Source organism: Chelonia mydas, chromosome 7, assembly GCF_015237465.2.
Source record: "Chelonia mydas isolate rCheMyd1 chromosome 7, rCheMyd1.pri.v2, whole genome shotgun sequence".
Taxonomy (NCBI): Eukaryota; Metazoa; Chordata; order Testudines; family Cheloniidae; genus Chelonia; species Chelonia mydas.
The window spans coordinates 103,248,343-103,260,578 of NC_057853.1; the positions used below are offsets into that span (position 1 = coordinate 103,248,343).

The 12,236-nt window shown below is 42.7% G+C and overlaps 1 protein-coding gene across 9 annotated transcripts in view; it reads left to right on the forward strand.

The window, feature by feature from the left end:
• CHST15 (carbohydrate sulfotransferase 15) overlaps window positions 1-12,236 on the forward strand; it is a 109,612-nt gene that overhangs the window by 75,602 nt on the left and 21,774 nt on the right. For all 9 annotated transcript variants that reach the window (XM_043551076.1, XM_037904062.2, XM_007053057.4 and 6 more), the window contains 2 exons: window positions 2,960-3,106; window positions 6,686-6,842. In XM_043551076.1, the coding sequence (XP_043407011.1) occupies window positions 2,960-3,106; window positions 6,686-6,842 (304 nt within the window). The remainder of the gene's footprint in view (window positions 1-2,959; window positions 3,107-6,685; window positions 6,843-12,236) is intronic.

The window sequence follows — 12,236 nt, forward strand, 5'->3', positions numbered from 1 at the left end:
AGACTGAGAGGGGACATAAATTTTCAAGTATGTAAAAATTGTTATAAAGAGGAGGGTGATAAATTGTTCTTTGTAACCACTGAGGACAGGACAAGAAGCGATGGGCTTAAATTGCAGCAACGGAGGTTTAGGTTAGACATTAGGAAAAACTTCCTAAATGTAAGGGTAGTTCAGCACAGGAATAAATTACTTAGGTAGGCTGGGGAGTCTCTATCGTTGGAGGTTTTTAAGAACAGGTTAGACAAACACCTGTCAGGGTAGTACTTTGTCCTGCTTCAATGCAGGGGACAGGACCAAATGACCTGTCAAGGTCCTTTCAAGTCGTACATTTTTATGATTGTATTCCTTAGTTTGGTTTAAAAGCATATACTTTTTGCATTAGCTAATGTGTTTTATCTTTTTATTTTGCTGGGATTTTATATCCTGCACAGGGAAATTGTTACGTGCCCTTTTTAGGTTTTATTTGTTTTCTTCTTTAAACTCCCTTGAAAAGTAGCCCTTAGTGAAAACACAACAGTGTTTCATTTCTGGAACAGCAGCTCGGTAGAAAGTTGGCTCAGACTTAGGCCATGCCTACACTACAAAATTAAGTTGACTTAACATAAGTCGGCGTACAGTCACCACAATAATCACATTGCTTGTGCATGTCTGCAGTTTGCTCCTGATGTCAGCGGTGCACATCCTCAACGGGAGCACTTGTATCAATTGTACTGTCAGTGTCAGGCATTGTGGGATAGCTCCTGAAAGCTAATAACAATCAACATAAGCAATGCAGTGTCTACACTGACACTGCGTTGCCCTAACTATATTGACCTTGACTGTACACCACTCATGGAGGTGGAGTTAAGTCGGCATAGCAGGGCAGTTACGTCAGCAGGAGTGAAATTAAGTGTAGACACTTCCATAGTTAGGTCAATGTAAGCTGTCTTGCATTGACCTAACTCTGTAGGGTAGACTAGACCTTAGAAAAGCCCAACTTTCCTGATTCACTTCTAATAATGTCTGTCATATTTTGTGTAATGTTCATATATGTACCACAAATGGTTTATTTATATAAATATCCTTGAGTGAAGACTGAGTAAAACCTGCGTTAGGATTTCAGTATTTGGCTGAATGGAGATTGGAGGCACTCTGCATTTCTCTGGCTAGACATATAAATCTTGACCCTGCACACATGGAAAAGGAGGTATCTATATCTGTTTACACACACATTTTATATTTGTGTGTGTTCACACACACACACACGGGGAAACAAAACAAATGAAGAAAAGGATAGATAGATATCTCCTTTTCAACATTAGTTTTTCCTTGTCTGTTACCATAAATAATGTGTTTAATTTATTGTTATATTTAGATTTCTAAAATGTGCCCACCAGATATTTTGAGTGCACAGTCATAATTTAGGAATCACACAGTATAGCACAAGTACAATCAAATAGATTTCCCCCCACCAAATTAGACATAATAGGAAAGAAACAATTCCTTCTACTTTAGGAATCACTGGGTGAAATTCTATGGGCTGTACAAAGCAGAAAGTCAGAGTAGATGATCATAATGCATTCTCGCCTAGTCTTAAAAATCTATTAAAATCAAATTCATTCTTCACAGTCAGCCCTTCTGGCAAAAGCCTGGAAATAAATGATAAGCCTTATATCATGACCTGATGGTTAATAGGCTCAAGTTCTATCAGATCAATGGAGGGAGTGAATTTCAGATCCTAGAACCTTCCACAGAGAATACCCCGCTTCTAATCTCCAGATGTTTAAACGTAGAGCTTGTCAGCCAAAGCATCTCGGCTGATTGTGTCTGCCATGATGGTGCATATGGGAGAGATGGCCAAATTCAGAGGTAAAGTGTAACATTAGATTTCCTTACATTAACAAACTCCCTAGCACTTAGACTCCCAAAGATCTAAATTGGCGTAATTTGCAATTGAAGAGCCAGGATGGGTAAATCAAAGTAAGGCAAGGGCAGCTTCTCAGAGCTGGGCCTTACTAATCTCTAGAATAAGAAGCAGGAATGCAGAGACTGGGGGGAACACACAAGAGGGAATGGGGAAATGGGAAGAGGATCAGCAACAAGTGGAGAGAGCAGGCACAAAAAAGGGAAAAGGAGCAGAGGATACCTAAGAGGGGCTGGTGATGCTGGAGATGAAGAATGAGGGCTGGTGATACTGCAAGGTGAATATAGAGGAAAAAGTAGCATAGGGATTGGAGTGTTTTGCTATTGGCTTTCATAGGAATTGGATCCATCCCAAAAGAATAAAATAGGAATTATACCTTGAAATAATCTTGTTACCAGTTCAATGTACTATTATTGTTAATTAGATTGGTAGGTGAAAAGAATTAATAAACAAAACATCTCCTCCAGATTTTTTAATTCCCCCTTCCCATCTTGTTTGAAAGTGTCTGTGAAATCCATTCACACCTTAAGCAAAATTGTTGTCAAAGCCAGGAATTGCAGAAAGGTGCTGTTTTCTTCAAATTTGGAAGACAGTCCATGTTGTTAATCTGCTGATTTTCTGATTTGTTAAATGTGGGTGTAATTGACAGATTCAGGGCCAGATTTTTCTCTCAGGCACACCAGTGTAAATCCAAAGTCAAGTGACTCCAGTTACCCTGGTGTAAATGAGCAGAATCTGGCTCTCTATGTTCATTTCAAAAGCTAAACTTAGAAGAAAGTTCAAGCTATTCATTCAGGGTCTATAAAACATAGCACTTTAAAATATTTCCTCTCAGAATTAATTTATTTCTTAGTATTGTAGTATCTTGAATCACAACTACTTCATAATTGGCTTTTTATCTTAATGTTATGGTCCTTGGCTTAATTCTCTGCTGGCGTAAAATGCTGTAGATTTATTGATGTCAATGGAGTTTTGCTGATTTACTCCAACTGTGGATCTGGCTTTTGAGTTTCATTTTCTAGCTTCTTTTTTTACTCATTAGGGTTTTGTTTTTAGGAATAATTCGTCTGAGGGATGGATTTCATGATCGCTACCCAGTGGAAGATTACCTTGATCTGTTTGACTTGGCTGCACATCAGATTCAGGGTGTGTTACAGAGTGATGTAACAAAAGGGCACAGCAAGATGAACCACATCATCATTGGTACTGCAAATACTCCTTATGAAAATATGTCAGTGGTACTATATTAGTTGTAACATTTATAGTGATGGTAAAATAAGCTTAATCAAAGTGTCTTGTGTCCGGGGTAAGTTAATCATAGCAGAGGGTCATTCATGTCAGTTAAGGCCCCCATCTACAGATAGGTGCATTATTTGTTTTCCTCTGGAGGCAGGTTGCTTTCATTTACCTAAATGGATGTGCTGTGCCTGGCAAGACTGCAGTATTGGGTCCTGTGAAGTTCTGCCATCAGGGACATCTGCAGATAGTCCTGCTTTTTATATTACAGTCTACAATACTTTCACAGTATTGAACACTTAGATAAACTCAGTTCACTTATTTAAATTAGCAGCGTACATTTTTAAGTACTTTTACCTCTTGTTACAGCTTTTTCTAAAGTTCATGTTTTTTCTGTAGTCTCAGTTTCCCTTATCGCTAAGGTTACTTTGGCCCTTATTAAGTTTGCAGGAAAAGTTCTGAATTATTATGCTCATTAAATCAGTTTTTTATGACCTCAGTAAAAAAAGTCTAGTCTAGAGACAGTCTACATGATGTATGAAAATCAGGTTTCCTTAGAATGCTGCATTGTTAAACTTCAGATTATTAAAAAGGGAAATTTAATTAAAACTATAAACATTCCTTTAACTTCGTCATGTAACAGTATTTTCAAATTCTAACCATCTTTGAGTCATACCTTTATTGGGTAATATATTTTCTCAAATAAAACAGTAGATCTTTAGAAGACCTATAGAGTACACTGTTATTCTAGCTTCAGGCATTCTAAGCAGGACTTTTTTATTTACAATCATTAATCTGATAAATTCACAAGAATGTTTTATGAAAACATGACATGATTTTATTCCATTAATCTCAAGATAAGGACAGTGTAAATTTATTCTTTAATGAAAGTAGGCAGTTTAATCATACAGTATGTGCTTTAAGTCCATAGGAAAAATTAGTATATATTTGATTGTGCTATGATAATTTGATAAATAAATGCAGTGGATATAACAGTGATTAATTCAACATGTGTTGAATAGGGTACTCTCTTTACAGATATTAAATCTGTATTCAGTGTAAAGAGACACTGTCAAATGAGTAGGAATTAATTTCTTTTTCCTTTTAGTTCCTCACAGTCATCCTGTTTTGGTTCCGAACACAAGCTATATTGAATTAACCGCACAAAAAACAGCATCTTTAGCTTAAAGTTCACTCCCCTGAATGAGTAAACTGAGAGCATGTATACAAAAGTAAACATGTGGGCCAAATCCACATGCAAAGTAAGGACTAGACTCCACTATTCTTATCCTTTAGGTAAGGATGGCAGAATCTGGTCCTATGTGGGTTGTTGTGCAGAAGAGTTCCAAATGAGTGAAGGCGAGAAAGAATATTTTAATTGTTCAGACACCACGCTTATGTCTGTGAGATAGCTGGCTGGCTAGATGGATGAGAGGCTGCTGATTATTTTCAGAGGCTTTCTGGCACAGTTACTGTAGCCTCTGTAGCTGCTGCTCACTGCTTCCTTGGTGGGTAGATTCATGAATATATGGACTCATGCTTGTGCCTGCACCCATGCCCTGGACAGCTGCTTGGCCCCTCAAACACCTCTGTGCAATAGGATGGATGGAGCCCACTGTCTGTCTGGATTCCTCACTTCCTACCCTCTTCCCACACAGCAGGACAACATTGGTTCCAATGCATCTGGGGCCTAACAGAGCTCTTAAATTGGCTGGAGCTGTGGGGCAAATTCTCTGTCTTAAAATCGGTGTAATTCATAGACTTCAGTGAAGCTGTGCCAATCTGAATTGTCAGAGTACTCATATATCTAAATGCATTGCTCTTATTCAGTCCATGCAAGATTTATATTCCACATATGCCTTCACACATATTTACAGCACTGGACCTTGTTTGTTACACTGCTAATACAAATACAGACTCTCACTCCTGGTTTGGTGGGGGGATTTTGCTCCAATGCTGCATTTAGTCTTTTGCGGTTCCACTTTACCCAGCTTTTGAGCTGAACTGACCGCTACTGAACTAACATGTCAGATAATCTGCTCAAGGTCATGTAATAGTGTTTATAATTGATTTGGAATTAGAAATCAAAGATCTTCTGGACTTCCAGTCTTAGACTGTAGAGCCCCAGTATCTCCTGTCAAAACAATGGGAATGAGAATATCAGTAAATAATTCTGGTCTCTAATGACTTCCAGGCTCTTTTAGGGAAGTACATTAAGTAAAAGTGGAGCCTAAAGGAAGTGATAAATGCTTATTTAGTATAAAGGCTTTGGCAATTTTTATTTTAAATTTAAAAACTTGATTGGACTTTTCCAAAATGAGGATTCAAATACAAAGAAAAAGAGGAGGCAAAGAAAGAGAAAAGGAAAATTCCTTACAATAAGAATATATTTGCATATATGTACTTGTACATGATTAAATCACAGAACTATCAGTTACAAGGTGTTTTTTTTTTCCTCATCCCTTTTGGTTCAAAAACTCATTAACAGAAATTAGTGCCTCTCACACTGGCAAAAAGAGAGAGCTTGAAAAAGGCTAAAGCGTACATTTTGTTGAAGCAAATTTTGTCTCATAAATTTTAGTGTTACTCAGCAGAAGGAGACAGTACAGTTTTAAAAGACAGATGTAGTATGTCGCACTATTGGCTAGATTCTGATATCCTTTACTCAGTTGAGTAGTTACTGAGTAGCAACCTACTCCAGGAGTAGTCCTATTAAAATAAATGACACTGCTTTCAGAGTAAGGTTTTTTCTTGACCTAAAGACATCAGAATCTGGTCTTTAACTGTATTTTATTATTCATTGTGAAATCAGTTTTTGTCTTCCTTTTAAGTGCATATCTGTACTTGAGACTATGGGACATGATGCTATTGTACAGTATCTCTTATGGTGTACAATAAAGCTCCAATAATAACCGAGGAGAAGGAAAGATTCAATACACTGTAACAGCAAAGCTGACTGATGCTTTTATTCCCACATTGCCTGTGGATCTCTCAGCAACGCTGATTGGTCTGGTCTGGTTCTTTACATTTTTATCTGGCTGGCCAATTACAAATGATGTCATTCACTTAGGGCTTAGTTCCCTGCAATTAGGGAAGTGTTAAAAGTAACTCTTAGAAAGTACCTTCAAGATAAGGTGGAATTGAAAATCTTGATGGATATAAGTTCTTCCTGTCTGGACAGTAGGAAATAGTTATAGTAACACTAGAGTACAAATTTTGTGCATTATATAATTGATCACACCCTTTTAAAGTTAAATATATTGGCATATTCATCAACCATTTTCAGAAGTACAGCGTAATGATAGTGATAATTTGTGTAATTATGTAAGTGTCTTTAACTATAACTACATTTAAACAGTAAGAGCTTCCTGATTTTGCAGAAAGATGGGCCAGATCTTCAGCCAGTGTAAATCAGCGTAAGTCCATCAAAGTCAATGGAGCCAGGCTGATTTACACCAGCTGAGGATCAGGATCTATATCTTTTGTGCCAATGTAAAGAAAAAAAATTAGTCAAAGATACTCATTGTAAATACTTTTCATTTCTAGGAGAGGCCAGTGCTTCTACAATGTGGGATAACAATGCCTGGGTTTTCTTCTATGACAACAGTACTGATGGAGAGCCTCCATTTTTAATCCAGGATTTCATCCATGCTTTCCAGCCCCATGCCAAACTTATCGTCATGCTGAGGGATCCTGTTGAAAGGTTAGCAATAAAGCAATGCGTGGAATTCTTTCTCGCTAGAAACAAGAGTTGTTTTTTTTCTTAAAGCTGTAATAAATGTACTTATACTGTTTATATGCCCGAGGTCTAGTTCTTTTCTGGTATAAGTGTTAATACTTGTAAAATCCCTGTAGCTTTATTGATTTATAATTAACTTTAGATTTTGTAAATATTTATGGTTTCATTCCAAGTGTTTTGAAATTTTCAATTTTAATAACATTTGAAAAAAAATAACTGGCACTGGGTAGTGCTTCAATTCAAATTCGGAACAATGGGTAGTAGGGTTTACATCTCCAAAGGGGCAGAATATTTAAAAGGAAGATTGAGAATGGCCCCCAAATAAGCAAATTATACAAGGTTTCAGAGTAGCAGCCGTGTTAGTCTGTATCCGCAAAAAGAAAAGGAGGACTTGTGGCACCTTAGGGTATGTCTACACTACGAAATTAGGTTGAATTTATAGAAGTCTGTTTTGTAGAAATCGGTTTTATATATTTGAGTGTGTGTGTCCCCACAGAAAATGCTCTAAGTGCATTAAGTGCATTAACTCGGCGGAGTGCTTCCACAGTGCCGAGGCAAGCGTCGACTTCCAGAGTGTTGCACTGTGGGTAGCTATCCCACAGTTCCCGCAGTCTCCACTGCCCATTGGAATTCTGGTTTGAGATCCCAATGCCTGATGGGGCTAAAACATTGTCGCGGGTGGTTCTGGGTACATATCGTCAGGCCCCCGTTCCCTCCCTCCCTCCGTGAAAGCAGCAGCAGACAATCGTTTCGCGCCTTTTTTCTTGAGTTACCTGTGCAGACGCCATACCACGGCAAGCATGGAGCCCGCTCAGGTAACCGTCACCCTATGTCTCCTGGGTGCTGGCAGACGTGGTACTGCATTGCTACACAGCAGCAGCAACCCATTGCCTTGTAGCCGCAGACGGTATAATAGGACTGGTAGCCGTCATCGTCATGTCCGAGGTGCTCCTGGCCACGTCGGCCAGGAGTGCCTGGGCAGACATGGGTGCAGGGACTACATTAGAAATTACTTGACCAGGTCATTCTCTTTAGTCCTGCAGTCAGTCCTATTGAACCATCTTATGGTGAGCAGGCAGGCGATATGGATTGCTAGCAGTCCTATTGTACCATCTTCTGCCGGACAGGCAAGAGATGAGGATGGCTAGCTGTCCTATTGTACCATCTTCTGCCAAGCGGCCATGAGATGTGGATGGCTTGCAGTCCTTCTGCACCGTCTGCTGCCAGCCAAAGATGTAAAAGATAGATGGAGTGGATCAAAACAAGAAATAGACCAGATTTGTTTTGTACTCATTTGCTTTCCCCCCCTCCCCCATCTAGGGGACTCCTTCCTCTAGGTCACACTGCAGTCACTCACAGAGAAGGTGCAGCAAGGTAAATCTAGCCATGTATCAATCAGAGGCCAGACCAACCTGCTTGTTCCAATAAGAACAGTTACTTAGGTGCACCATTTCTTATTGGAACCCTCCGTGAAGTCCTGCCTGAAATACTCCTTGATGTAAAGCCACCCCCTTTGTTGATTTTAGCTCCCTGAAGCCAACCCTGTAAGCCATGTCGTCAGTCGCCTGTCCCTCCATCAGAGCAATGGCAGACAATCGTTCCGCGCCTTTTTTCTGTGCGGACGCCATACCAAGGCAAGCATGGAGACCGCTCAGCTCACTTTGGCAATTAGGAGCACATTACATTATCCAGTAGTATATGCAGCACCAGAACCTGGCAAAGCGATACCGGGCGAGGAGGCGACGTCAGCGCGGTCACGTGAGTGATCAGGACATGGACACAGATTTCTCTGAAAGCATGGGCCCTGCCAATGCATGCATCATGGTGCTAATGGGGCAGGTTCATGCTGTGGAACGCCGATTCTGGGCTCGGGAAACAAGCACAGACTGGTGGGACCGCATAGTGTTGCAGGTCTGGGACGATTCCCAGTGGCTGCGAAACTTTCGCATGCGTAAGGGCACTTTCATGGAACTTTGTGACTTGCTTTCCCCTGCCCTGACACGCATGAATACCAAGATGAGAGCAGCCCTCACAGTTGAGAAGCGAGTGGCGATAGCCCTGTGGAAGCTTGCAACGCCAGACAGCTACCAGTCAGTTGGGAATCAATTTGGAGTGGGCAAATCTACTGTGGGGGCTGCTGTGATGCAAGTAGCCCACGCAATCAAAGATCTGCTGATATCAAGGGTAGTGACTCTGGGAAATGTGCAGGTCATAGTGGATGGCTTTGGTGCAATGGGATTCCCTAACTGTGGTGGGGCCATAGACGGAACCCATATCCCTATCTTGGCACCGGAGCACCAAGCCGGCGAGTACATAAACCGCAAGGGGTACTTTTCAATAGTGCTGCAAGCCCTGGTGGATCACAAGGGACGTTTCACCAACATCAACGTGGGATGGTCGGGAAAGGTACATGACGCTCGCATCTTCAGGAACTCTGGTCTGTTTCAAAAGCTGCAGGAAGGGACTTTATTCCCAGACCAGAAAATAACTGTTGGGGACGTTGAAATGCCTATAGTTATCCTTGGGGACCCAGCCTACCCCTTAATGCCATGGCTCATGAAGCCGTACACAGGCAGCCTGGACAGTAGTCAGGAGCTGTTCAACTACAGGCTGAGCAAGTGCAGAATGGCGGTAGAATGTGCATTTGGATGTTTAAAGGCGCGCTGGCGCAGTTTACTGACTCACTTAGACCTCAGCGAAACCAATATTCCCACTGCTATTACTGCTTGCTGTGTGCTCCACAATATCTGTGAGAGTAAGGGGGAGACGTTTATGGCGGGGTGGGAGGTTGAGGCAAATCGCCTGGCTGCTGGTTACGCGCAGCCAGACACCAGGGCGGTTAGAAGAGCACAGGAGGGCGCGGTACGCATCAGAGAAGCTTTGAAAACCAGTTTCATGACTGGCCAGGCTACGGTGTGAAAGTTCTCTTTGTTTCTCCTTGATGAAACCCCCCGCCCCTTGGTTCACTCTACTTCCCTGCAAGCTAACCACCCTCCCCTCCTCCCTTTAATCATTGCTTGCAGAGGCAATAAAGTCATTGTTGCTTCACATTCATGCATTCTTTATTCATTCATCGCACAAATAGGGGGATGACTACCAAGGTAGCCCAGGAGGGGTGGTGGAGGAGGGAAGGAAAATGCCACGCAGCACTTTAAAAGTTTACAACTTTAAAATTTATTGAATGCCAGCCTTCTGTTTTTTGGGCAATCCTCTGTGGTGGAGTGGCTGGTTGGCCGGAGGCCCCCGCACCGCTTTCTTGGGCGTCTGGGTGTGGAGGCTATGGAACTTGGGGAGGAGGGCGGTTGGTTACACAGGGGCTGTAGTGGCAGTCTGTGCTCCAGCTGCCTTTGCTGCAGCTCAACCATACACTGGAGCATACTGGTTTGATCCTCCAGCAGCCTCAGCATTGAATCCTGCCTCCTCTCATCATGCTGCCGCCACATTTGAGCTTCAGCCCTCTCTTCAGCCCGCCACCTCTCCTCCCGGTCATTTTGTGCTTTCCTGCAGTCTGACATTATTTGCCTCCACGCATTAATCTGTGCTCTGTCAGTGTGGGGGGACAGCATGAGCTCAGAGAACATTTCATCACCAGTGCGTTTTTTTTTCTTTCTAATCTTCACTAGCCTCTGGGAAGGAGAAGATCCTGTGATCATTGAAACACATGCAGCTGGTGGAGGAAAAAAAAGGGACAGCGGTATTTAAAGAGACACATTTTATAAAACAGTGGCTACACTCTTTCAGGGTAAACCTTGCTGTTAACATTACATACATAGCACAGGTGCTTTTGTTACAAGGTCGCATTTTGCCTCCCCCCACCGCGTGGCTACCCCCTCAACCCTCCCCCCTCCCCGTGGCTAACAGCGGGGAACATTTCTATTCAGCCACGGGCAAACAGCCCAGCAGGAACGGGCACCTCTGAGTGTCCCCTGAAGAAAAGCACCCTATTTCAACCAGGTGACCATGAATGATATCTCACTCTCCTGAGGATAACACAGAGAGATAAAGAACCGATGTTGTTTGAACACCAGCAAACATACACTGCAATGCCTTGTTGTACAATGATTCCCGAGGACGTGTTACTGGCCTGGAGTGGTAAAGTGTCCTACCATGAAGGACGCAATAAGGCTGCCCTCCCCAGAAACCTTTTGCAAAGGCTTTGGGAGTATATCCAGGAGAGCCGCGAATGCCAGGGCAAATTAATCCTTTCACATGCTTGCTTTTAAACCATGTATAGTATTTTAAAAGGTACGCTCACCAGAGGTCCCTTCTCCGCCGGCCGGGTCCAGGAGGCAGCCTTGGGTGGGTTCGGGGGGTACTGGCTCCAGGTCCAGGGTGAGAAACAGTTCCTGGCTGTCGGGAAAACCGGTTTCTCCGCTTGCTTGCTGTGAGCTATCTACAACCTCATCATCATCATCTTCTTCGTCCTCAAAACCTGCTTCCGTGTTGCCTCCATCGAAGGAGTCAAACAACACGGCTGGGGTAGTGGTGGCTGAACCCCCTAAAATGGCATGCAGCTCATCATAGAAGTGGCATGTTTGGGGCTCTGACCCGGAGCGGCCATTCGCCACTCTGGTTTTCTGGTAGGTTTGCCCCAGCTCCTTAAGTTTCACGCGGGACTGCTTCGGATCCCTGTTATGGCCTCTGTCCTTCATGCCCTGGGAGATTTTGACAAAGGTTTTGGCATTTCAAAAACTGGAACAGAGTTCTGATAGCACGGATTCCTCTCCCCATACAGCGATCAGATCCCGTAACTCCCATTCAGTCCATGCTGGAGCTCTTTTGCGATTCTGGGACTCCATCATGGTCACCTCTGCTGATGAGCTCTGCATGGTTACTTGCAGCTTGCCATGCTGGCCAAACAGGAAATGAGATTCAAAAGTTCGCGGTTCTTTTCCTGTCTACCTGGCCAGCGCATCTGAGTTGAGAGTGCTGTCCAGAGCAGTCACAAGGGAGCACTCTGGGATAGCTCCCGGAGGCCAATACTGTCGAATTGTGTCCACAGTACCCCAAATTCGACCCGGCAAGGCTGATTTAAGCGCTAATCCACTTGTCAGGGGTGGAGTAAGGAAATCGATTTTAAGAGCCCTTTAAGTCGAAATAAAGGGTTTCATCGTGTGGACGGGTGCAGGTTTACATCGATTTAATGCTGCTAAATTCGACCTAAAGTCCTAGTGTAGACCAGGGCTTAGAGACTAACCAATTTATTTGAGCATAAGCTTTCATGAGCTACAGCTTACTTCATTGGATGCATTCAGTGGAAAATACAGTGGGGAGATTTATATACACAGAGAACATGAAACAATGGGTGTTACCATACACACTGTAACGAGAGTGATCAGGTAAGATGAGCTATTACCA